This window comes from Kogia breviceps, chromosome 3, assembly GCF_026419965.1.
Source record: "Kogia breviceps isolate mKogBre1 chromosome 3, mKogBre1 haplotype 1, whole genome shotgun sequence".
NCBI classification, from domain to species: domain Eukaryota; kingdom Metazoa; phylum Chordata; class Mammalia; order Artiodactyla; family Physeteridae; genus Kogia; species Kogia breviceps.
Genome location: NC_081312.1, coordinates 135,215,928 through 135,241,764, shown reverse-complemented (window position 1 = coordinate 135,241,764; position 25,837 = coordinate 135,215,928). Strand labels below are relative to the sequence as shown.

Below are 25,837 nucleotides of genomic sequence, written 5' to 3'. Positions count from 1 at the left end.
AAGTCCTTCTCATGCTGTGTCTCTGCCACCCTCATCCAGTTTTAAGGGTTCATATGATTAGATTGGGCTCACCTGCATAATCCAGGATACTTTCCCAATTTTAAGGTCAAATGACCTTATACATCTGCAACCTTAATTCCTTTTGCCATAAATGTAACATATTCACAGGTTCTGGGATTAGGACATGAACATCTTTTGAGGGTGGCTTTCTGCCTGTCACAGAGGCCACACCTTGAGAAGTCCTCACTAGGCTGTACTGCCTCCAAGTAATCAGTAACATCAAGCTCTGTCACCTCTTCTCTGTGCAGGGTCTTGGGGACAGACCGAGATAGACCAGATGGGGTTGTAGCATGGGCAGAGAGAAAGGGGAAAGGCAATCTGGGTCTGTTCCTTTGTGAAAATGACCTGGGTGGGCCACCTCCAGAGCTGTCAGGGGACCACAGGAAATATGGGTGGCAGGTGTGGGGAACGTTGTAATCTGTAGCCTGTGGTGAGTGGGGCTGCTTTGGGGTACTCTGCCTGGGACCATGTCTATTTTCCTACTTGTGTTATTTTCACATTTTTAATAACCTGTGTAAGACAATTAATATGTCCCTATATTTTGGATTTAATTATAAATGATTTTGCATTAAATTAGTTTATCACATTTTGCATAGCTTCCTTTAAACTGTAATTTAGGATTACCCATGGATCTCTCCTACTCCCTTGCCATTACCTCCACTCAATTAAAAGATGACCATAACTTTTCCCTTACTGTATTAGTTTTCAGTAGCCACCTAACAAAATTTTAGAAGCTTAAATGAACACAAATGGATTCTCTCACAGTTTCCAGGAGCTGGGAGTTGGGCATATTTTACCTGCGTCCTCTGCTCAGGGTTTCACAAGGCTGAAATCAAGGTGTCATCTGGAGGCTTGATGAGGGAAAGATCCACTTTTAAGTTCCCTTGCTTATTGTTGGCAGAATTCATTTACTTGTGGCCCTTTGATGAAGGTCCCCATTTTCTTGCTAGCTGTTGGCCCAGTACTGGCCTCAGGTCCTAGAGATTACTTGTGGGTTCTTACCATGTGGCCTTCTCCACAATGTGGCAGTTTGTTTCTTCAAAGCCAGCAGGAGAGCATCTCTAATGCTTCAAGAGCTCACTGACTAGGTCATAGTAATGACCAGGCGATGCTCTCCCTTTTGATTAATTCAAAGTCAGTCAGTAACCTAATCATGAGAGTAACAACCCACCATATTTATAGATTCTGGCCTCGCTCAGGGAGAATGGATTATACAAGATGTGTTTTCCAGGGGGTGTGAATCTTGGGGGTCATTGTAGAATTCCACCCACTGTATTTACCATGGATCATTTCCTTAGGATTGGGTCTCAAATAGATCTGAGCATATTATGACGGCTTGACATAACAATGCCAACTTTCTTTTCCAAAACCTCATACCAGTTTACCAGTAATATATGTTAGTGGAAGCTTATCACTACACTTGCTTAATTTCTTGCTACTTCAGGTTTACTATCTATTTTTAGACATGAGTACTCCCATCACCCTAGCAAGTTTGTTGAAGTTAAGAATTACCTTGTGGATTTGCCATTCTTTCCATCTGGAGAGTTTGATGGGTGGTACTAGTTACCTATTTGGACCTCCTTGGTGAAGCAATTCTGTGATTTGCCTTTACCAGAGAATATGTATAATGGTTTGCGTAGAACATTCTCAGTGAAGACTTGGAGTTTAGTTTGAGGAATAGTATTGAAAGGAGGAAGGCTATCTAGCTGCCTCCTGTCTTCTTTTTTCCCTCCCTATTAATCAGGCATCCACCCCGAGGTTTAGTAGGCACGGTTAATTCTTTCCAGAGATTCCTCTTGTTCTTTGACTCCCTATTTTCCTTGTCCTTTTTTTCATTCCAGGAATATTTCATTTCTCCATCAGTAGATACACAAGAGCAGGTTCATCGTGTTCAAAAACTCCACCATATTCTCGAAATAGTAGTCAGTTGCATGCTTTTCATTAAACCTCAACATGAACTCCTCTTTTCTTTAACACAGTAAGTGTTTCTGTTTTACTTACATAAAAATGTACTCTCTTCTGAAATAGTTGCAGCCAAAATAACTGACTTTTTTACTATCAGTTAGGATAGAATCTGTGTACCCTGTCTTCACAGTAACAGAAAGGTTCTAAGTCACTGCCATGAGAAGGAAAGGCTTTGGATTCAGGAGGAATCAGGTTGGACACTTGGATCTAGCACTTCCTTTCTAAGGAAGTTTCCTTTCACTGCATCTTGCCTTTCATCTATAAAAATGGTGTAATGTGTAATGTGTATAAAATACTTGACACTTGAGGTGCTTAATAAATATTAGTTCCTTCTCTTTTCTTTATATTCTTATAAATTTGGGTCAAGCTAATCATTGCCAACCATCTATATGGTAACTGAATGGAATCAAATTTTATTATCAGACCTCTGTCAATAGTGTTGCTGAAATTTTAGAGAGTCTGTCAATCAGTTTGACTAAAACAGTTTGGAATAATCCTTACACATGGATCGCTGGTGTCTTACATGTATTTTCTGAGGCTTCAAATGGGAAATAAGTGAACCATCCAGTGGAAGAACTGGGTTTATTTTTCCCTGTGGAAGGAAATGTATCATTTCCTTTCCCCAAATTAGAATTTGACTTACTTGTAAAGGGAAAAGTTTGAAATTGTTACTGGGTTTTTTGGGGGTTTGTTTTTTTTTTTCCATTAAAGATCAGTAGTATGTGTGAGTTAACTGTTTAATTCTCCATACTTGGAAAACAATGGAGACTATATCTTTGTCTCTCTTCTGCCTTTTTGTTTTTCTCTTTCTGATACCTCTTTCTCCCCACTTACACCTTTACTTGAGCTCAACATAAATATATTTTATATTTGTGAGAAATATGTCCACTATTAATTTTTTAAAAGTGAATGAAATTTTCTTTCAAAAAAAAATAATAATAACCTAAGTGTTGCTGGGATGGGGGTTTAATGTTTCCTTTATGAGCTTTAGACTAACAGAAAGCTTTTATCTCCAAGTGGCATTTTTTTCCAAAAGCAATTCTTTTTTCCTTTTTTTTCTTTTTAGATCCTGCATAAAATTTTATGAACAAAATCCTCTTGATGAGCAACACATTTTTCAGCTGCCAGTTAGACCAACTGCTATAAAAGACTTATATCAAAAGTAAGCAATTTAATAATTAAATTATAGTTCAAGTCCAGCCATGATTCTAGGCAATTTCAGTGTCTGCTCCGTGGGGACCTCATGACCCAGAGGTGCTTCACCTCTGAAACCATAATCATCTGATTCCCATCCCCTGAACATGGCCTGATAGAGTCCTCCCTCTTCCTTCTCCCAGACCAGTGGTCTGCTCTCTTTAGACTGTTGGTCCTCTACTTCCATTTTTCTCTCAATTTGTAATTTCTTCACAGAATAGGGCAGAAACTTTAGCCAGAAGGGAAGTGACAGGTTGGGAAGAAAGTGATCGGGGTATTGACAGTGAAGTCAGAGGTATGGCTGTGGGAGTGAGAGAAGGATCTGGGATTGGGGATTGCGGAGGTATGGAGCTGAGGCTAAGACAATAGATCGGCCATCCATGTGGGACACCGAGGTTGCCTCAAATCATGGTCTCCACTGACTCTTCTCTCAGCATATAATAGACTTGAAATTTCTCTCACACTGAAGCCACTCCATTAATACCTCTATATAGTTCCCTCTTAGCCAAACCTCATCACCCCCCTGAAATTGTTTAGCAGAAGTTGCCAGTGGCCTTCTAATTGGCAAATCCAGAGGACACTTTCCAGAAGAGTTTTTTGGCCCCTTGTGTAATTAGCTAGCCCACTAATTCTTTCTCCTTCCGTAAGCACTTGTAAGGCTCTGTGGCATTTAATACTATTGCTTTCTTGAACCCATCCCCTTCCTTTGTTTTCATGGCATAACATTCTGTCTTAATTTTAACTCTACCTCTCTGGCCCACCTCCAAGACTGAGAATGGTCCTCTTCAAATTCTTCTTCCTCTGCCTCATTCATATGTGAGTTTCCACCAGAACTCTACCCTCTGCCCTCTTTTCTTACTTTCTGTCTTCCCTGGGTGATTTCGTTCACACCCCAATCTTCAATTCCTCTGGGCTAATGATAATTCATAACCCATATCTCCAGCTTCTCCTGACCTTCACACCCATGTTTCTAGATGTCTATTAGACATGAATTCTCAACTTTAACGCCCTGTAGGTAGTTCAGACTCTAAATCCCAACTCTTCACTCCCCTTCCTAACACTTTTCCTCCTCCCGTATGACCTCTCAAGCGGCCATCATTAATCTCCACCTAATGCCCAAGACAGAAACCTAGGACTTATCTTCCACTTATTGCTGTCACTTCCTTCCTCCTTGAAATGGTTTCCAAGACCTGACCTCCTTGGAAGCTCTTGAATCTGTTCCTTTCTCTATATCTTCGCATCTATTTCATATCTGCTCATCTCATACCGGGGCTGAGTGTAGTAAAATCCTTTTTCCTAGCTGCTCTATCTGCCTCCATTAACTTCCTTCTCTGTGACCGCCAAAGTGATCTTCCTAAAATTCAGATCCCATCATGACTTCCTTCTGTTTAAATGGCTCCCTTACCTTTAGGACAGTGTTGCATTGCCTCTGTGTGGTCTGTGAGACCTTCTGTGCCCGGCCGCTGTGCCTTTCTGGTTCACGTGCCACCACGCCTTCCCACTCTCCTTTTGAGTCACAGACCCTATGTTACTGCATTTCCTCAGACACCATACATGCTTACCTGACAGTGCCTACGCCCGTGTCCTTTCATCCTGGATCTTGTCCACTTAACTAACTCCTCCTTCTAATTTGATTATAAGCTCAGCTCAAAGACCACAATATCTGAGGATTCTTTTCCAACTCTACAATCCCAATCTGAGTTAAGTTACCCCTCGTGTATTGTCCCCTCCCATGTCTGATATTTCTCTATTGCAACATTTTTCAAAATTGAATTGTTATTGTTTATTTAATGTTTATTGAAATATAATTGATTTACCATATTGTATTAGTTTCAGGTATACAACAAAGTGATTCAGTTATACATACTATTTTTTTTTTCAGGTTCTTTTTCATTATAGGTTATTAACAAGATACTGAATATAGTTCCCTGTGCTATATAGTAAATCCTTGTTGTTTATCTCTTTTATATATAATGGTGTGTATCTGTTAATCTCACACACCTAATTTATCCCTCCACACCTCTTTCTCCTTTGGTAACCATATAAGTTATTTTTCTATGTCTGTGACTCTGTTTCGTAAATAAATTCACTTGTATTATTTTTTATATTCCACATTTAAGTGATATCATATAATATTTGTCTTTCTCTGTCTGACTTAATTCACTCAGTATGATAATCTCTAGGTCCATCCATGTTGCTGCAAATGGCATTATTTCATTCTTTTTTTTTTTTGCACATGGAATGAATATTTTATTACTAGATTATAAAAATAAAATACAGTAATTTTAAAACAGAACTTAAAACACTGTACAAAGCTTTAATATGACACAAATGGGAAAATTAAATAAATTAATTACACATTTCTGTACAGATGGCCTGTACAAAAGCACTCCATGTTTCTACCAATACTCTATGTCCTTGATTGCCTGAGCAAAAATGCATAAAGAGGGCTGCTTGGAGGGGAAAGATGTACAATACAATACCTTTAGAGGTATTGGAAAGAGCCGTTTCTCATCACTCTTGATTTCATGAAGAGGAGAAGAAAGGGAGAAAACTATGGAATTGTTAAATTATTCTATTCTAACTTACTGGTCTTGCTCAACAAGAGAGAATTCTTATGGTTTGTGGTTCCATCTGATTTAAGAGCTGCCAATAGTTCAAAACTTTCAAGATTTATATCTAATTCAAAAGTAGGTGTTTCCCAACTCCCTCGTTTTTCCTAAAAGCTGTGAACTTGTAAGTAAATGACCCAATGACATCAGCACTTGGTTATTTTAGGAAAGGAGTCATGAGGGGGACCAGGAACTCTGCATGAGAAATGAGGGAGCTCAAGCCTTATGTCATCTGTTGCTTTCTGTACTCGGTTCACCCAATCCAATTTCAGAGCCCCAAGTGGCACAGTGTTATATTTCCTTTAGCTTTCTATCTTTGTATTTCTGAATGCTTTTTACCTTAGTGAACTAATTTACCTAACTGGTGAATAGTTTAAAAAGAAAAAAATCCCAAGGGCTTTCCCTTCCCTGGATTGATCCCTAAAATAAATCACATTCAAGTTCTGGTAGGTTTGTTTATCCCTTGTGGATGAGAGAAGAACAGACAGACCCCAGGTATGTCAAAGTACTATGCATGAATTTTTAAGGATTTAAACTGTATATTTTAAGGGGGAGAAAAGCAACATATGGCAAGGGTAGTCTATATAAAAATTTGGTTTACCCAGTGTTTTTAACGGGATGAGTGAACACTTATGTACACAGTATGAAACAATATTAAACTACTGAAAAGAGATAAAATTTCCTACTGTTATTGTGTAAAATTATGTCATCAGCAAATTCTGTAGTCACATGGGCTCAAAGGTCTGCCTCGCTGAATCCTATTCTCTAGGTCAAGGAATTCTGAGAGATATGTCAATATCATCTATCATCGGTGATACATACTGTGCCCATACTGTTATGGCTGAGTAGTATTCCATTGGGGGTGTGTGTGTGTGTGTGTGTGTGTGTGTGTGTGTGTGTGTGTGTGTGTGTGTGTGTAAGCACACCACATCTTTATCCATTATCTGTCGATGGACATTTAGGTTGCTTCCATGTCTTGGCTATTGTAAACAGTGCTGCTTTGAACATTGGGGTGCATGTATCTTTTTGAATTAGAGTTTTCATCTTTTCTGTATATATGCCCAGGAGTGGGATTGCTGGATCATATGGTAGTTCTATTTTTAGTATTTTTTAAGGAACCTCCATATTGTTTTCCACAGTGGCTGCACCAATTTGTTATCATTTACATTCTTGCTTCTCTCCCTCTTTTGACTGTGCTTCTTGAGGGTGGGAATTGTGACCTCTCCACCTCTTCTTCCTCAGTGCTTATCACAGAAGGACTTCACTATGTGACTATAGAAAGAAGGAATTGGATTGGTTTATTTTCTTTGTTTTTTTTTTTTTCTATCCTTAGTGAGAAGCCACAGAAATGGAGAGTGGAAATAAACAGTGGTCAAAAGAAGGTGAAAACAGTTTGGCAACTGAGTGACAGCCCACCTGTAGATCATCTGAATTTTCACAAACCTGGTAGAGATGGTTTGTAGTCTATTCACGTAAATTATTCCAATAGAAAATAAACTAAGTTTACCTAGTAGAGATTATTATTAGAGCTCTTGCGCCTAGTTTTAAATAATTTTCCTGAACTCTAGGTATAAACCTATTTATTCTGGGGGGAAAAAAAAACATGAAAGAGTGCTTTTTCTCATTATCCTAGCTAGAGGAAATTTTATTAAAAGACACCAAACAATAGGGACATAGGTGTGAAAATAGGTTATAAAATGGAAATACCAGCTCATACTTCACACTTTTGTGCACTGTTTAAAACAGTGATGATATTTCTGCTCTAATACCTTCTCTGTGGCAGGAATAAGGGTTGAGATTTCTAGTATTGTATCAAAGATTATGTGTGTCAAAGAATGTCTTTTTGCCCCTGGTATAATTAGCTGGCCCACCAGTTAATTATACCTCCTTCCGTAAGTACCTATAAAACTGTTATCTTTATGCACATGGATTGTGTGGGGCTGTCATCTCTTATTTGTATAAGTCTTAAATGGCTGATTCAAATATTGCAGGGATTATCCAAAATAAAATCTGATAGTTTTAAGACAGAATTCAAGGGTATTTGAAAACTGGGAATACAAATAGTCCTATTGTAGTGATTGATATTTTGCAAAATTATTTCCAGAAATTGTTTATTCTCCCCCCCAGTATATTTTGATTCAGGCATAATGGGAACTTCTCTATTCATATGGCTGAACTGTAAAAGTCCTAAAGAAATCAGATTTTCCTGAGAACCATCAGTTAAGATCATGCTATCTTTTCTAAGTGTGATATAAAAGCTGGAGCCTGTAAAAGATTGAAAATGAACTGTATAAAAATAAAAAAATTTCTGCGTGGCAAAAAATACCAGAGGCAAAGCAACAGACAAATGATAAACTAGGAAAAGAAATTTGCAGCTCATATTCAGAAAAGGGGCTACATTCTCTAGTATATAAAGAATTTTCAGATCTGTAAGAAAAGTATTAATAACTCAGTAGAAAAAATGGGTAAGTAATGTGAACCGTTTACCAAAAAGGAAATTCAAATGTCATCTTAAAAGCAAAAGGTGATCAACCCCACCTACAATAAGAGAAATGGAAATTTATATTCTGTAGATACCATCTTTCACCTGTCAGGTTAGCAGAGATCAACATGTTTGGTGTCACAGTGCTGGCCGGGATTTGGGGGAACCCCACGCACTGTTGGATGGAGTGTAAAGTTGTATGGCTTTTGTGGAGGGTGATACCAAAATTTTAAAGGATACATTCTTTGGACCACCAGTTCAATTAATAGGAATCTATTCCACATATATAACCAGATGTGTAAAAAGGCCTGATCACTAATTGCAGTATTGTTTACAGTAGCAAAAACATGGACCTGGGGCATAGAAAAACCTGAAAGGAGATAACTAAAGCTCAACCCTGAGGTGTGGAATGATGAGGGCAGGGGTGGGTCTCAGCTTTGATCATCAGAAGCATCTGGGGAGCCTTTAAAGTCCTAATACCCAGACCAAGTGAATCAGAATTGCTGGAGGTAGAGCCTGGACATCAGAATTTTTAAAGTTCACCAGGTGATTTCATTGTGCAACGAAGGTTGAAGACCACCAGTTTAAACATTTTATTTTATCTATATTTGTTGTTTCAGGTTTTTTTTCTTAAAGACATGTGTTATGATTTTAAAAGTTTAAAAGACATGAATAAATGTGATACATTTTTCAAAAATGCCATTTTAAAATAAATTTTATTACATTAAGATTAAACCTGTTAGGAGATTCATACAAGATTAAACACCTTTTCCAATGATGCTGAATAAGTGACGTATACGGAACCTATCTTCTAGAGTCTTTTTAATGCAGGTTGCATCAAAAAAGAATGAAAGTTGTTTAGAATGTTAGAGTTAAAACTATTTGCTAATGTATCGGTCCAGTGACTCCTTTTATGAAAATTAGGAATTTTTATGAAATCATATATTTACATGCTTGGAAACACACTCACACTCCATTTTGACTTGGACTTCATAATCTCTTCTACCCATTATGTATTCTTGATGTGTTTGTCTAGAAATTATTCAGTGACCTTTGGCCCAAACCAAGACCCACTGTTAAAGGAGGACTTCATTTGTAAAAGTCATAGATTATTCAAACAAAGCTTCAGTTGTAGATATTCAAGTCCAATAATCATTTATTTTTGGCCAAAGATCATAGGCATTTACAAAATTAGACTTTCTATTTCATTGGACTGAGTACTTAGGTCAAATACTAGCTTTTCAAGATACCTAACGGTATGATGCTCTTGAGTAAAACAGTTGACATCAAAAGCAGGAAGACTGAAGAGAGAAAAGTGTACTTTTAGCTGCCCTGGGAAAGATGAATAATGACTTGGAGTTAATGGGGGAGAAAAACAGTGTCCAGTAGAGTGCTGCTCACCCAGTGGGTGCTCAGCAAATGATTGCTGGTAATGGTGGGAATATGGAAACCAAAATGTTGACCCACAAGGAGGTGGACATGATCTCGTCTAAATGTTAATTGTATCATTTGATTTTGAAATACAACAATCTTCAGGAGAAAAAAATGGATATGTGTCTAGCCCTAAGACTATAAATCCTAAGTAGAAAATGTTTCTGAAATATATATTATGATTGGAAGAAGACAGTTATATTTAACTGTAGTGGAGGAGGCATTAAAAAATAGAGCAGTAGCTTACCAAATTAAAAATACATAATTTGGGGGTTGGGCTGCACTGTGCAGCCTGTGGGATTTTATTTCCCTGGACCAGGGATCCAACCTGGGCGCCCAGCAGTGGAAGTGTGGAGTCCTAACCACTGGACTGCCGGGGAATTCCCCCCGAATATATAATTTTTAAAAATCTACTTTAGTTTGTTTAGTCATGTTTTCAATGCATCAAGAGGGTTGACTATTAAAAGGAATTGTCTTTGCTGATTTTTGTCTAACAAGTTCTTTTAAAGTAGAAGACACATCATTCAGACTACCTCTTGATTGTTGTAAAATTCAGCAGTAACTTAGCAGAAAAACAATTCAATGAATTGTTGATGAATTCAATTCTGATCTCTCTCTCTGGTTATAGATTTTTCTGAATTAACATTAAACGGTAGCCTGGAAGAAAGGATATCCTTTACTAACATGGTTACCTGCAGCCAGGTGCATTTCAAGTGAAGTGTGCTGATGGGGCCCTCTGTAAGGTAGTATGTTCACTTTTTGTTCTCTGCAAATACTTTATAATGTCTTAAATACCTTACTTTTTTCTTTTTTTCTTTCTACAACATAAATGCTGATTTAATACATTTGGAATATGGATTATTAGTAAACACATAAAAGGCTTACCAGGTGTTACTGAGCAGTGCAAATCTTTAATTTCCTTTCTACCTTCTGTAGTCAACTGACAGTTTAATCCTAAAACCGGAGAAATGAGAAAATTTTTTTTGAGTGGTAATGTCTTTGCATTTGAAATCTGTATATATAGTAGAAGGAGAGTTTGGTCTCAAAACCATTGATGGAAGAGAAAAACCCTAAACAGGCATGCCAATTTGACATTGAAAGCAAAGTTTTGTTAAAAACAGTTGTAACCCGGCCCAATTGTAGGAGTAAGTCCCAGATGTAAATACCGTTTTTTAAATGTTTAACTTGAGGTAGTATTAACCAAAAGAATTAATGGAATAGCCTTTTCTACGATCTTACTGTTTTTGTGTTTCACAAACAACATTAAGTAGAATCAGATAATGAATAAAATGCCTAACATCATTCTTTGTCTTAAGCAGTGTTTTGTACCCAAATAGATGGATATTAATTTTAGCATTTTAGCATAGTTAAGAATAAAATGGACTTAAAGAAACAAGAATATTTAGTTACAGAGAAGATATATAAATTAAATAATATATAATATTTCTTTGAGGTATTTCATTGAGTAATTTAGCATAAGAAAATTTCTTTTAGAAAAATATATATGCTCATTTACTTGGTACCCACCTAATGCTTTTTCATGGTTGCCTGATAGGATTTACAGTCTGAAAGGACTATTATATCTAAAGGATTGACTTTGTCTGTCATGTGTAGGTCAGTGCTAATGTGGTAATCATTTCTACATTAAAATAATATTTCCAGACAGATTTTAAAATAAGTTACAAAACAGTTTGTGCACTGTGATCCCTTTTTGCAAAATGAAAATCAATGCATAATATACAGCAACATATTAACATTGACTTTGAGAGGGGTGAGATTACAGGTGATTTTTATTTCATTTATGCTTATTTTTATTTTCTAATTCTTCAATCCCAGCTCAAGCCGGAGAGAGAGAGAGAGAGGGAGAGAGGTGGTGGGAAGGTAATTATCACAGAACCTGAAAACAGATGTATGTAAAACTTCGAAGGAGAAAAAGGAGGAAGATCCTGAAGATCCTGAAGGTTCTCTGTGAAAGATGCAGCTACAAAATGGATGACCCTGTCTCAGCTCAGGCTCCGCAGCAGAAGCATCAGGAGAACTGCAGCGATTAGTATACAGAGGGTGCAGACTGTAGGTACCATGATCTCCGTCATGATCTGCATGTAACTTAGAAAAGGCTCTGCGGAGGGGAAGAGAGCAACATGGCAGATGAGAATGTGGTCATTTTGGTGAATGCAGCTTCATCCTGAAAGCTTCAGTTGTCTGGATAAACTTGGAAAATGGCATCATCACACTTGCTAATTATTCTCATTTGCTATAAAAGAGAACCTGGTAAATTAAATGTTATAAAATAATTATGTGAGGGCTTTGTAAGATATTTCAGAAAATATGGATGAAGAATGCTTAAATTTGGTTCTTCCATAGGTACTGTAATAAAGTCTGAATGTATGTCAATGCTATTGCTTACTCAGAATATTAGCAGCCATATTCCTCAGTTTCTATAATTCTCTTTGGGAATTTAGGAAATTCTCTTTGGGATTTAGGAAAGAATATTCCTTGGAAAACATTTGCATCCTTTCAAAAATGTTTATTGTATATCTTAAGAGGTATAGGAATTTCTGCATTGAATATTTTTATGGTCATTCTTAACACAACTAAACAGTCTTTAGGAGTTAAATAATAAGCATATTTCATGTGCATTCACATTGTAGTGGACATTTACGAAATGCCTGCTTTTAAGTTTTGTGCCAGGCACCGTTGGTTACCGAGATAAATAAGGCACAGGCCCAATTCTCATGGAGCTCATGGGCTCAACAGTAAATTCTACATCATGTCTCTACATTAAGTTTATTTTAGTTTAATGGCACATACATCTTTAGTATTTGCCTGATTATTTAGATGAGGGGGGAGGGGACAGTGGTATGTTGGCCTGTAAAAATAGTTGAATTGGTAGGATTTGGTCTAGCATTTTCCACCTCTGATACCACATGGAAGATGAATTCATTAAAACAGGAAGTGTGGGCTTCCCTAGTGTCTCAGTGGTTGAGAGTCCGCCTGCCGATGCAGGGGACACGGGTTCGTGCCCCGGTCCGGGAAGATCCCACATGCCGCGGAGCGGCTAGGCCCGTGAGCCATGGCTGCTGAGCCTGCACTCCACAACGGGAGAGGCCCGCGTACCGCAAAAAAAAAAAAAACAAAAAAAAAAACAGGAAGTGTATTTCTCTGGTTGCCCTTATATAGAGAGAAAGACAAAATTCAAAGAAACAAATGATATGCATTGGCATTTCTTGATGCATGGTTACATCCTTTTATTCTACATCTCTGATCCTATCTATTTTAGATCCTTCTGTGAGAGCAGGGACCTTGTTGTTTATTGCTATGTCCCCAGGGCTTAAAACACCCTTGAGTCAATAGTGACTGCTTCATAATTACTTGCTGAATGAGTGAATATAATATCTAGAGTGTTTGATTTTTCTTCATTCCATTTGGTATAATGGTTGAATTTCTCCCTCCTTCCAACAAAGCCCACTATAACACAATAGTAGATTTATAAATTTACAGTATGATTCAGAATCAAACTAGAGTAGATAAATTTATAAATAGATTATAAATTTACAGTATGATTCAGAATCAAACTAGAGTAGATATTTCTTTTTCATTGTTGATTTTTAAAAAATATTTTAAGTGCTGATAGAAATTTGACATTGCTTCAGAGTAAAGTCAAGTCCATTTCTAATCATGTGGTTTTGGAAGATTGACTTAAGGTGGGTCCACATTTTGAGATTTTGGTAATACCATTACATACGTAATTACATGGTTTAATTATCAAAGAATTAAACTCACCTGCAGCAAGCATCTGGTTGTTGATAGAGCAAGTTTCCAAGGCTTTGAGGTACCAGCTTTCCACCTAATAAAAACCCACTTGATAAGTAAAGTTTTCTTAAACTAGTTTTTTGCTGTTTGAAATCATATTTGGAACAATAATGGGGTAAGAAATATATTTTTTTAATCTGCTCGTAGTTTAAATCAGTTAATAGTTATTGAATGCCTATGTGCATCATTGTGAGGGAGCCAAAGAACAGAGTTTTTATTCTTGAGCTTGTAATCTAGCTATCTTTTTCTAATAATGCAATTACTGTCTTTTCTAGTAATGTAAAACTAGTGAATACCTGATAGTTATCAGTCACTGCTTCTATTTATAGTCCCACTAGGCTCACTCTAAAGAATGTTGATAGGGGCTTCCCTGGTGGCGCAGTGATTGAGAGTCTGCCTGCTGATGCAGGGGACACGGGTTCGTGCCCCGGTCCGGGAAGATCCCACATGCCGCAGAGCGGCTGGGCCCGTGAGCCATGGCCGCTGAGCCTGCGCGTCCGGAGACTGTGCTCCACAACGGGAGAGGCCACAACAGTGAGAGGCCCGCGTACCACAAAAAAAAAAAAAAAAAAAAAAAAAAAAAAACCAACAAAAAATAAATAAAATAAAGAATGTTGATAAACAAATGAGTTTTTTTTTAAATTAAGACACTCTAAATTACAACTTATATTCCCTGCCATTAAGTGCAGCAGCATACAGAATAGAGAGCTGATAGAAAAATTTGTAGGTTATTGAAAATGGAAGGTTTTAAAGGATTTTTTAAATTATTACTTTTAATCTCATTTTGGAACCAGTGCATTTGTGTCACTGTATAATTTGGTGGGAAAAGAAGTGAAGATTATATGGTCATTATATATTCAATTTACTTAACTTTTCATGTATGTTGAACAATAGGCAGTACTTGTTTGCATTAAGATACTACATTTAGGATAACATTTAAATCACAGTTTCTGTTGACTATCATAACCTAAAGTAAACAGGACTCCTGCATAACCCTAGTCTGCCCTTAATGCTCTGTGTGCTAGGATTGCATTTTACAGTGTCCTTACCCCATTCTAAGCAAATAAGCAGAGAGGTGGTGAAAGGGGAAGAAACAATGGGCCCAATTGCCAAACTCTGCACCCCAGCTGCCTAGCTCTTCTAAAATCCAGAATGAGTAACACTGATAATTATTCATACCTCTCGAGGATTGGGAAACCCATTGGCAGTGATAATCTTCTTGTAATATTCAACTGAAGCCTTTGGATAGCGTGGCCTATTTTTCTTGTTGAAATCGACATAGTAGAATCCATATCTATCTGAGTATCCTCTCTCCCATTCAAACTTATCCAACAGAGACCAGGAAATATACCCTTTTATATTAGCACCATCTTTGATAGCTGCAAAGACATTCCATTTTTAATATATTTCATTTTCTTGGAAAAATAGTATTGCAAAGATAATGTTAAATGTTTTCATCTATGACATTTAGAAACACGTTTTAGTCAATCGTGTATTATCAAATTTTGCCCAAGTTTAATAGAAAGATATGTAAAGACAGTTTGTATCTCACCTTTTAGCATTTCATTTGTGTATCCTTTAAGGTATTGAATTCTCCACTCATCACATAATTGGGTACAGTGTAATTTTTGAGATGCTCCATTTTCTGTCACATATATGGGTGGATTGCCGTATTGAGTCTGAAAGGAATCATGGGAACACATATTGAAGGCTGCCATATTCTAATTGGGTGTGTTTAGCGTTTAGTAGATGCCAGTTAACATGTTTATTTAGAGATGAATGTAGGCAGGAGGCAAGTTCATATAGAAGAATATATTTCTTGACAAAGCATCATTTTAGAGAAAGTATGCTTCAGGTCTTGTTCTTTGCCACATATTCCAGTACAGGTGAGAAGAGCAGCAAAATAAATATGAGATAAGAATTTTAAAGTTTTATATATAAATATGTATATTATATATATACATATATAATCATATGAAATATGTGCATATTACATGAATATAATGTATAACAACCATGTATATGATCTATATATATGATTATTCATAGTAGACATTCATCTTTTTTTCTTGGCCATGCCGTGCGGCATGCAGGATCTTACTTCCCTAACCAGGGATCGAACCCGTGCCCCTTGCAATGGACGCACCAAGTCTTAACCACTGGACCACTAGAGAAGTCCACATTAGTCTTTTTTGTTGTTTTCTTTCTTTCTTTCTTTCTTTCCTTTCTTTCTTTCCTTCTTTCCTTCCTTCTTTCCTTCTTTCTTTCTTTCTTTCTTTCTTTCTTTCTTTCTTTCTTTCTTTCTTTCTTTCTTTCTTTCTTTCCTTCTTTCTCTTTCTTTCTTTCTTTCTTTCTTTCTTTCTTTCTTTCTTTCTTTCTTTCTTTCTTTCTTTCTTTCTTTCTTTCTTTCTTTCTTTCTTTCTTTCTTTCTTTCCTCTTCCTTCCTTCCTTCCTTCCCTCCTTTCTTTCCTTTCTTTCCTTTCTTTCTCTTTCTTTAAGGCCTATATCGAGTAGCTTCTGAAGTATAAGTAACTGGGTTTTTTAATTAACTTTAAAATTTAGGCACCTGAGCTTATACTATAAGAACATGAATTCAGGTAAAAAATGTCCTTTAGCTTAATGTAATAATCACCTGAGCAAAGTTGAGAAGCCTCCTAAATCCCCATGGCACAGAATGTAGCCATTTAGACCCCAGATCAGGCCAGTTTGGGTCAACCAGTTCAACTAGGTCACGATCGTTCTGGTAGCTGGGCCCCTGACGAGAGGGGTAGTTCCTTTCTGTGATGTACCGAGTCGTAAAATGACCTAATCCCAAGAAATCAGATGTGCCTTTAATGTAGCTCTTTTCCTGGAGTGAGAACACCGGTAACCTCGACATATCCAGGCCTTGCTCTGCACTCTTTCTACCTAATGAGAGAAGAAAATAGAATTGAACCAAGTTTTATTTTCTCACAATCATTCTCTTGTCATGTACCATGATGATACTGGCATGTTGACATGAAAGCTGTTATCCAGATCCAGGGCTTTGGAATTCATCTGTGTGGAAATTATTATACCCTTAGCCTTTCAAACTGGAATTTTGACATTTGCTAGCCAAAACTTTTTAAGTTTATATTGCTTAAAAGTAATATTTTCACAGATTACTCAGTAACTTGTGTGTGGACAATTGTGTCGCTATCTGGAAAAAAGAACTAGGTTATTCCTTCATCAAAAATTGGTAATTTTGCTTGGCTCTGGGAAGGGAACTGGAGGCCAGTGGTAGTGTGGGGAGAAACACGGTCACGTTCAGGCCTTGTTGTAGTGTAAGCTAACATCACCTCTATGTTGGGCAATGTTGTCCTGTCTTTCAAAATTGTAAAAGTGTGTGTCCTTTCACCGACCAATTCTAAATCTGCTTATTTTACACTTTACTCATGTAAAAGGATGTATGTACAAGGATCTTCATTACAGATTGAGTAGCAAGAGATTAGAAGCAATCTGAAGGTCTGTCAGGAGAGACTTTTTAAAAACGTGATGGGATATCCATTAGTACCACACTATGTGGCCATGAGAATGAATGAGGCAGTGCTTCATACACCAACAAGGACGAGTGCCAAGACGGATGCTCAAGTGAAACAAAGATGCAGAGTTGCATACATACAGTACATGCAAGTATATACACATACCGAGCAGCAGTGTTCTTGTTCACACGTGCACAATGCATCTCTGGAAGTGTACTTCCTTCTGGGGAGGATAGGAGCAGTGGGTGGGGGAGGGAAGGAAGCTTAACTTTTTTCACTTTTTTGTACTTCAAAACATGTGAAACATGTCCTTGTATAATCTATGCAAAAAAAATTTTAAGTCAACGTATAAAGAGAAGTAACATTTTTATGAGTTGATCTAAAATGTAGCCATAAAAATGTTTCCAAAGAGACTCCTGGCTTAGATTAAATGAGTGAAAAGATTGTGTTATTAAATTCCTTTAAATTATTAGCATGTTATTACTTTCAGTTACATGTAGTAACTTGAGAAAAACCACAGGAATTGTCACTGTACTGTCTACTACAATAGCCACTCACCATATGTGGCTACTGGAATATGGCTAATGTGACTGCAGCTTCAACTCAGTCACACTGAAGGATTCAATTTTTAATTTTGTTTAATTTGCATTTGAATAGACGCAAATGGCTACAGACTATCATATTGAACAGCACAGATATAGGACATATAACATTTTCATGATCACCAAAAGTTCTATTGGACAGCACTCGTCTAGAATTACCTTTCTTCATATATTTATTGTGAATGAAGGGGTGCTTCTGAGATGCCTGGAAGTAATTTGTGAATGAGATTTCAGGCAGAATGCTTTCACTACTAAAGAAGATATTAACTGTTTTATTTGTCAGTTAATAATGCTGAAACAAAAGAAAAAGAAAAAACTACTTAGAGGATCCTTCTTTCCACATTGTTTAAGGGAAAAATTGAGCCCTGTTCCCACTTGAATTATCATAGAGTTGGAGTTGGTGGGGTCTGGGATTATTGGCTTTAAGCCCAAGAATTGTTCTAAGATAGGTAATCAATTTGGCTTTTTAGTACAATCTTGTAGCGCCTGCAGTGGCCTCTGAGGGTCCCAAGAAAGCAAACAGCATGTGAATGATGGGGTGTGTCTGCAGGAATGTTCCATGCGGGCACTGTCCCATCGGGAGGGCTTTTTCCTTACACATCGAGGAAATCATTCTCAAGATTTTGAGTGTATGTGTACAGAACATGTCACAGAACTGGTTATTGTCAAAAGATTTTTAGAGATTATCTTGTCTAATCCCTTCATTTTTAGGTGATAAGACAGACAGGACGAGGTGAAGCACCTTGCCCAGAATCACTCACTGGTTAATGGCAGAGTTGGAATTAGAACTTGCTGCCTCCTATTCCAGACAAGTCTTGATAAATGGTGCTTTAGAAAGGGAAAGTTTTGAAATGTTGAAACATTCTTAGTCAAACACCTAAAATAGCCTTGATGTGTGAGATACAGTGTATTTCACTGTCATCCTTGTCTTTTTTAGGGAGGTGTGGGCTGATACCTCTAAATCACAGTTATATGTTTAGATTCCTATGGCCAGACACTGCTGGTTGCCTACCCAATAGACCCATGCCTGTCTTCTTCCATGCCCTCTTTTCTTATCCCCTTCCAAAGAGCCACCTCCTTTCTGGGAGTCTTGACCCCTCCCCAGCCTCTGAGGCTCTAGCCCTGGTGGTGTAGGGCACCTTGGGGCATTTGACAATTCTGTCCCTTGAGGCACAGCAGGAAGTCAGCTGGGAGTAGATGCTGTTTCCTGGGAAGATTTTCCTTGTTCTTAAAAACAGATATGATAGTACTATTCCCTTTTTTTCCTGCCTCAGGGTGGTGATGTGTGAAGGTGATGCCTGGAGCTACTACAGCTGTCTTGTGGCCTTGGGGAGTGGCTGATGAGCTAGCTAAAAGTGCCAGAGTGGAAAGATGGAATGAGTCTGGGTTCTCAAAGACAACCTTGAGGGCTGGATTAATTAGCTGTGGATTATCCTTTTCTGGATTTCAGGTGAGATGATACATCCCCTACTTTTCAAGACATTTTATTTGGAGTTTTCTGTTATGTGGCAGTTAAAAGCATCGAAATTAATACAGCCTTGTGAGCTCTGTCTTTATTCTCTTCTCTGACACTGTGGAAACTAGAGCTTGGAAGGTATTTCTCAAGTGGCAGAAAGAACCAGCAATAGGACTCACTCCACCCACGACTGTGTCTTTGACTTATCACTCTTACTTCACTACAGTTGGATGGAGTGGAGTGGGGAGGAGGAGACAGGAGAACAGAACACAAAAGAGAGCAGCCTGGGTTTCCCTGGTGGTGCAGTGGTTCAGAGTCTGCCTGCCGATGCAGGGGACACGGGTTCATGCCCCGGTCTGGGAAGATCCCACATGCCGTGGAGCGGCTGGGCCCGTGAGCCATGGCCGCTGAGCCTGCGCGTCTGGAGCCTGTGCTCCGCTACGGGAGAGGCCACAACAGTGAGAGGCCCGCGTACCGCAAAAAAAAAAAAAAAAAAAAAAAAGCAGCCTAGAGAATCGCTAATTTTTTTCCCCAGGATTCTGAAATTCTCAATTTCCAGGTCTAGGAATTTGTTTGGATGTCCCCCACCCTCGCAGTTTGAATAACCAGTTCTAAATTATTTGGGAACTGGGTAATCCCTTGAGTGCCTCACCCAAACCAACCCAGCGTGTTCTTCTATCCCCCTGCCTTTTGGTCCTTTCACTTGAGCTCAATACTGTTGCTGTGGTATCTGGAGTCTTCAAAACGTGACGTGGCTCACCGATATGGTCCTTCATGACTTGTGGGTAGTCACCGGCGTAAATGGGGTTGGCAAACCAGCCCAGGCAGAACTGTAGGTATCTCTCGGCAGCCTCTATGTCCTTGGGGTTACTGATGTCCACAGGTTCCCCCCAGTCGCAGTTTAATGAAATCCCCACCAGACCTTATAAGAAGAGAAAGAAAAGGGGGTGGCAGGCAGAGTGACATTGCTCCTCTGGTCACCCGTCTGTTCTCAGCACACATGGTGGTGGGGCTCACCTTGCTGCTTGCTGCGCCATGTATTGTTGTAGGAGTGCCAGGCTTGGGCATGGGCCTGGAAGAGAAAGGAGTCCATTGGAGGTACCTGCCTCATTCATTTCTCTCCTCCCTTTCAACCCAAGGTGGCCTTTCTCTCCTTCCTAACTCTAGAGATCATTTTAAATCCTATCCTTTTCATGAGTCCAGCCTTGATTAGCCTAATCCATAGTCTCCCTTCCTCTGACCTCCATTTTCTTTGTGCTGTGGAGGAAACTTCTCTAAATCTGGCATAAACACATAAGCCACCACTTTGTGTTATTTATTGTTTCTAAGATTTTTGCTAACGTGTCTTGTTTTGTTCCTGGTTGTCCTCTGTAGTAACTAGGCAGTGCTTTCAGCATAGGTGCTCAGGAAATTAGGAAAATATAATACCAAGCATCTGAAACAGTCTTGAGAAACAGAATCCAAAATGTGCCAACCTGCCTTCTCTCCATATTCTCTCCCAGGGACATACTGATATCTTCAGAGCCCTGCCCTTTAAATATTCACAGTTTAAGAAATCCTAAGCCAAATAGGGAAAGATGAGAAAGTTCTCTTGCTGACATGAATTTGAGGGTCTGGTATGTCCCCAGTGATCCCTTGCCTGCCCGCTTGATCAGATTGTCCACCTTCTGTTGAGAGTCCACTGGGGCCATCATGCCTCACACCCCTGTTCCCCAGTCATCATCACCCGGACCCTCATATATGTCCTGGAATGTGACCAATCCCCTCCCCTGCTTCTCAAGCCTTTCCAATAGCCTTGTAATTCACCCGTCATTATCTCCTCTCAACGTCCCCCTCAATTTCTGCCCTAACTGAGCCTGACTGCCCCTAAAGACCGCAGCCATGGCAGCTCTTTCCAGCAGACGCCATTTTTTCCCCTCACACCCCACATACCTTAGGAGAGTGTCTGCCTTGCTCTTTGTTGCTGCTTCCAAACGATTTCTCCTTCCTCCTTCAAAAACTCCAGGTCCTTTGAAGTCTGTGCTATCAGACAAGCACTCCTATCCCCTTCCTGCTGCTGTCCTTCACCAACCTCCAGTGACTTTGCTCAGTCACTGAAGGTGTTAGCCCCTAGCTCACTGTCATCCCCCACTTTCACCTGTCACCATTCCTCACAAAGAGTTTAGACCTGTAGGTGACAAGTTTTCACATGCATGTGCTCCAGCCCCTTGGCTAGACTGCAAGCTCTAGGGAGCAGTCACGGTGTTGTCTGGGCTGCAGTGTCCAGCAGAGTCCTGGATGACAGGACACTACTTCATAGATCCTCATGGAAGGGAAGGGGACCCAGTTAAGTGAGGTGGCAGAGGACTGGGCTCAGACTCGGGACCTGGGGTGGGCTCAGCTGTCACTGGGACTCACCCTTCCACCTTGAACCCAGCCTTCACTCCCGGAAGGACCCACTTCACCTTAATGACGTGATGTGCCGCCTTGTACAGGCCTGTGCCGTGGAGCTTCAGGCCAGGTGCGTGGTGGCCCGTCTCGTAGCCTTTTTCTGCCATTGTCTGCAGGGATGGCAAGTGGAGGGACCACAGGACCTGTGAGAAGTGACAGGGTACACTCCTGCCTGGAAAGTGGGTTTTCCCACCTGGAGGGGGGCCTTGCTTACCCGAGGATCACTGAAGGTGACCCAGTGCTTCACCCGGTCCCCAAAGGCCTCGAAGCATAGGCTGGCGTAATCACTGAAGTAGTTGGCCGTGCTCACATTCTGCCACCCGCCATACTTGACCTGGAGCAGCTGCAGACAGAGGGGTGGAGAGAAAAGCAGGTGCCCCAACCCTCTAAAGCATTAATAGTACTCCATCTCCTCCCCATCACCTCCCTGAAGCCAATGTCTTGTCCTCTGACCTCCCACCACCCTGTGTCACAGAGAGGTACATAAGCGGCTCCTCTGCCAGCTGGGCCGTGATCTCCACAGAGCCTTGTTGAATGAATGAAAAAACCGCTTGAATAGTGATGTCTAACTGTGAGGTTCTTAAGCATGTTGAGGCTTTATGGAAATCGCCTGGGAGGGGGCGCTCGTATATGAGCACATACAGTTCTAACAACCTGGGGGAGAAAAGGCTAAACAAACTTACTCATTATTCCATCAACTCTTACTCAAAAGATGCTTCTTTCTTTATAGTCTGAGTTGTCGTTTCCAGGCCAAATGTTTTGGAAAACATCAAAATCTGTGCTTACCACTTACTACAAACATCAGTTAAACCAGTGGGACCTCCCTGCCATGGGTAAGTTGGGAGATTTCTTCTTCACTCCCTGCCATCTTCCTGTCCTGAGCCAGAGCCCAGACCCCAGCCTTTGCCCCCACCCTGGCAACCCCAAGTGCCCAGACCAGGCTCCTTCCTGCTGAGCTGAGCTCCCCTTGGGCCTCTGAGCCTGTGCAGCCTCACCTGTGGGAGATCCCAGTGGTGCAGGGTCACGATGGGGGTGATGTTGCTCTTCAGGAGGGCGTCAATGAAGTCACTGTAGAATTGGATTCCCTTCTTGTTCACCCCGTCAGCTGAAGGCGAAATAAAAGGGGGGACATGATGAGAAAGGACCTTGGCCTTGACCTTCTGAAGTGCACTATTCCTGGGCCCTGGAGCTTTCTGTAGGCCTGAAGGCGCCCTCAGCCCATCAGCACTCAGGTCTCAGATGGTGGAATAGCTACTGCTGGGAGCCCAGCTACCTGCAGAACCCGTGAGAGCTGCTGCTGGGGAAACCGTGCTCATGGGCTGTTCTCCCCACCCAGGACTCTGTGGTGTCCCCACAAAGCCAACACGGCCAAAAGGGGCCACTCCTGGGTGGGGCAGTGTGGCCTTAGCTCACCTCGGACACCAGTGGGTAGGAGCCGGGGCCAGGACAGGGAGAACCGGTAGTGGCTGACGTGCAGCTCCCTCAGCAGAGCGACGTCCTCCTGTGCAGACAGGGGTGGGTGCAGGGCAGGGTCAGCCGGACCCCACCAAGGCTCCTCCTGTACGTACTCCTCATCTACACAACAGGCGTGACGCCACCTGCCCCCGCTTCCTCCTGGGGCTATGCCAGGAGTCAAGTAAAATGCAGGAAATGAGGATGCTTTGAGAAATCCATCAGGGTGATGGATCCCCAATCCAGAGAGGAAAGTGGGTGCTGAGCAAAGGGACAGAGGATGATCTGGTCCCGCTCTCTCCACAGGGGGCCCATTCCCATGCAGGGACCAGGGGTTCAGGCTACTGTGGCCTGTAGGCCCTGGGGTCATGGCCTCAGCCCTTCAGCTGCCCATAGCTTAGACTAAGGCACTGGCTCAGGTGGGGCCCAGCTTTCCTTTCCTCCTTCATCCACCTTCCCACATCCTGGCCCTCCCTCCCCAAGCCCCAGTCACCACCGACCCCTCCCCACTTGGCTGCACTGGGATTGGGGATGTTTAGCAGAGCACTTGGTTGACATTGTCACTTGGGTTCCCCCAATATGTCTGTCACCTCCCAACTCTCCCTAGGTGATGCTCAATCATACACACACATGCACACCCATCACTCACCTGGACCTTGTAGTAGCCGTTACAGGCCACGTCTGCAGTCTCCTCCCCAAGCACATTCCCTTTCCCACTGTGCGTGAAGGTGTCCCAGATGCTGGGCCCTTTCCCGTCCTGGTCCCAGGCGCCCTCAGTCTGGAAGGCGGAACTGCCCACGCCCCAGGAGAAGCCTGCAAGTGGAGACCCCAAGCTGGGCTCTGAGTCCCTTCCCACTCCCCACCCAGTACTGGGACCCTGGGCTGTGCCTCCCAGGCCACAAGGCAAGCCCCTCCCCAGCAGCCTGCCCTGTCTCCCTAGGAGTGGGAGCATGTGTGGTAGGGCGGGGGGAGACACAATACGTTAAAAGCATTTATCTGCACCATTTTAGCTCTGATTTGCATTTACTATCTATACAGTAACTTTAAAAAAAAATCTGTTTGGAACTTCTTTTATTTCGGGACAACTACATGGAGTTATTTTCCCCATCCTACCTATAAGGAAGCTAAAACACCAAACTCCTTGACAAGTCAGCCAAGGTAGGCAAGCTGACAGACAAATGGACAGATGGACATACCAACGGAGGAGTGGACATACCAAGTGGGAAGGTTCCATAGTAGAAGGAGGCCTCTTCTAGGGATTCCTTCCTGGTGGCCCCCAGCCTGGACACCAGCAGTAGCACCCACCAAAGAGTGACAGTCCTCACTGGCTTCATGGCACCCAGCTCTCCCCCATACCCAAAAAAGCACATCTGACAGGTGTAGGCCCATGCAGCCAGGGCTTGGGGAGAAGATCCTGGCTTGGGGAAAAAGGAGGGGAGGAGGTGGGACGAGGTGGAGGCGCTTTATCTAGAGAAGCGTTGGCTCTTCTGGGGTCAGCTAGTCCCTGGCTTTGCTGGGACCCACCAGCACAGGCTGAGGCTGGGCTGCAGATACAATTCCAAAGTTAAACACTAAGGAGGACAAAGACCGGGCATGGGGAGCTCTGGGTCTGATAGGCAACGCTTCAAACCACCCCTGTCCCTGTCTTATGGGGGAGACCCAGCCTATACCCTGTGATGGCCTCAGTATGATGGGGAAACCACTCTGCCTTAGGGATGCTCCAGTCTGATGGTGCTGGCAGGACAACCCACACAGCCCCTGCAGCACCCCACCTACACACTGTGGCCTATGCAAAGAGACAGACCCCTCCCCAAGCCGGGGGTCATGAGCAGGGTCACCATCCCAGGGTCTTCTGTCCTAAGGGTCAGGGCAATTCCCTTCCCCTGGGCTCCCCTCTCTGATGCCAGCCTAGCCAGCTTACCCAGGATTGTCCTCGGTCCCAGACACCCCCAGAGTAGCAGCTGGTGGCCAGAGCACTGTCAGACTGACCCCCTCAGGGCCTGTGCACGCCCCCCCCCCCCCGCCAAGAGCACACCCTCAGCCCAGCGAAGGCTCTGGTTGGGGGTGTGACCAGTGGCCTAACCCCCCTACAAAGAGCTTCAATAGCCCCAATTCAGTGGGGAGGGCAGGAATGCTGAGCTGGCCAGCGGGGCCTGAGTCAGCAGCCAGGCAGCTTGGCCCTGGGCCCGGGGCATCCAGTCAGCCCCCTCCCAGGGTAGAAGAGCAGTGACCCAGTCCCCTGGTCCCTTCTGGGCCCAGTGTGCCGCCTTCAGCCCATCTTAGCCTGTGAAACTCCAGGTGGTGGCCGGGCGAGGAGTAGTGTGTGTGGGCATCTGTCTCTGTGTCCACTCCTTCCTGCTGCCAGAGAAAGTTCACTGTAGAAGGTAAATTTGGTTTTCCCACATCACCCTCCTCTCTCTGGATCCCTCATTCATTCCTTTACTCACTCACTCATTGAATCACGACTGTCTGGGGAATTCCCTGGTGGTCCAGTGGTTAAGACTCGGCGCTTTCACTGCTGTAGGCCTGGGTCGATAGAGCCCTGGTCCGGGAGCTAATATCCCACAAGCCTCTCCGCATGGCCAAAAAAAAAATCACAAGTGGCAGCTAGATCACACCTTCCCTGGAAGCTCAGTGCCTCCTGCTCCCAACCCAGGCTGCCAAGGAGGTCCCCCACTGTGCTTCCTTCACTATGGTGCCCTCACCTCTCCATATCCCTCCCCACCCTCCCCCCACTTGCGGCTCCCTGCATCTCACACAACCTCCAGCCTCCCTGCCTTCAGCTAAGCCCCGCTGTAGCTCCTTAACGGGGGCAGGTCTTATTCCCCTTTGTGGTTGAT

The 25,837-nt window shown here is 41.9% G+C and overlaps 2 protein-coding genes across 3 annotated transcripts in view; one reads left to right on the top strand and one right to left on the bottom strand.

The window, feature by feature from the left end:
- The window catches only part of ZWILCH (zwilch kinetochore protein), a 38,260-nt gene extending 26,106 nt beyond the window's left edge, over window positions 1-12,154 (top strand). The window contains exons 15-19 of one of the 2 annotated variants that reach the window (XM_059057726.2): window positions 1,902-2,038; window positions 3,092-3,187; window positions 7,165-7,286; window positions 10,373-10,487; window positions 11,581-12,154. In XM_059057726.2, the coding sequence (XP_058913709.1) occupies window positions 1,902-2,038; window positions 3,092-3,187; window positions 7,165-7,286; window positions 10,373-10,461 (444 nt within the window). In that variant the 3' untranslated portion in view covers window positions 10,462-10,487; window positions 11,581-12,154. The remainder of the gene's footprint in view (window positions 1-1,901; window positions 2,039-3,091; window positions 3,188-7,164; window positions 7,287-10,372; window positions 10,488-11,580) is intronic. The other variant, XM_059057727.2, reaches the window with a different exon arrangement.
- LCTL (lactase like) lies at window positions 11,748-24,367 on the bottom strand. The gene is made up of 13 exons (XM_059057735.2): window positions 24,214-24,367; window positions 23,647-23,810; window positions 22,959-23,046; window positions 22,541-22,650; window positions 21,760-21,888; window positions 21,560-21,655; window positions 20,133-20,187; window positions 19,876-20,037; window positions 16,190-16,464; window positions 15,110-15,236; window positions 14,737-14,936; window positions 13,528-13,591; window positions 11,748-11,863 (listed from the first exon to the last, which is right to left on the bottom strand). The coding sequence occupies exons 1-13, from the start codon at window positions 24,365-24,367 to the stop codon at window positions 11,748-11,750; spliced, it is 1,740 nt and encodes a 579-aa protein (XP_058913718.1).
- Between the last annotated feature and the right edge of the window lie 1,470 nt (window positions 24,368-25,837).

Bases quoted from the DNA above. Each gene is read 5' to 3' on its own strand.
- LCTL (XM_059057735.2), bottom strand. From the start codon at position 24,367: ATGTGCTTTTTTGGGTATGGGGGAGAGCTGGGTGCCATGAAGCCAGTG. The intron at 22,651-22,958 runs GTGAGCTAAGGC...TTTCGCCTTCAG, and splicing joins CCTACCCACTGGTGTCCGAG to CTGACGGGGTGAACAAGAAG. The intron at 21,656-21,759 runs GTAAGCAAGGCC...CCATCCCTGCAG, and splicing joins TCACCTTCAGTGATCCTCGG to ACAATGGCAGAAAAAGGCTA.